We start from the raw sequence: 668 nt of genomic DNA on the forward strand, positions 1-668 counted from the left end.
GGTTGTACCTCAGCGCGGAACAGAGACTTAAGAGCTGCGAAGACCCGGACGAGGTTTGCTCTTTCGGGCAAAGACTCTCCTCCTTCATGGAATCGGATAAGATAATCGACGAGCGGTGGGAGACACTCTTCGCTTACTGCGAACGGTTCCTAATGGAAATTTGGCAGACGAGACTTGGCAAAACCGAACGAATCGCATGGAGAGGCGCCTTCATTCCAGTTCGAAAGAAGTAGTTAAAAAAAAATATGTTATGTTATTTTACTGGAAAAGTTTACAATATTAAAAATTGGGAAAAAAAGTTTAAATTGTTTTCTTTCCTTCTCATTTTGTTACGAAGTCTGAATCTGTGTGCCAGTGTGCATCTAGATGTGTATAAGAGACAGGAGCTAATGATTCTAGAGTCACGTTCGTCGTGAAAGTCAACAAAGATATCGAAATATTGGCAATATACTTTTCGTGGGTAACGAAGTCACTAAGTTCAAACATCATCACTTCTCTGGACGTACACACACAAACACACACGTATAAAACGCGGGTAAGAAAAGATAGAAACGCAATTTATTCTTTTTGTCAACAACTTTTATTTTTTCTACATTCTATCTACATATTTTTGTTTTATCTCTTGGATTTTAAACAACAACTTTACAACTGGTCTCTTATACACATCT

General features: G+C 38.3%; 1 protein-coding gene across 1 annotated transcript in view; it reads right to left on the reverse strand.

Annotated features, from left to right (window-relative positions):
• Positions 1-642: 642 nt before the first annotated feature.
• LOC117104285 (TNF receptor-associated factor 3-like) overlaps positions 643-668 on the reverse strand; it is a 2,094-nt gene continuing 2,068 nt past the window's right edge. The window contains exon 4 of the mRNA XM_033245033.1: positions 643-666. Coding sequence (XP_033100924.1) covers positions 643-666 — 24 coding nt within the window. The remainder of the gene's footprint in view (positions 667-668) is intronic.

Source organism: Anneissia japonica, unplaced genomic scaffold (genome assembly GCF_011630105.1).
Source record: "Anneissia japonica isolate Jap-2015-1 unplaced genomic scaffold, ASM1163010v1 scaffold287650_len26056_cov185, whole genome shotgun sequence".
NCBI classification, from domain to species: domain Eukaryota; kingdom Metazoa; phylum Echinodermata; class Crinoidea; order Comatulida; family Comatulidae; genus Anneissia; species Anneissia japonica.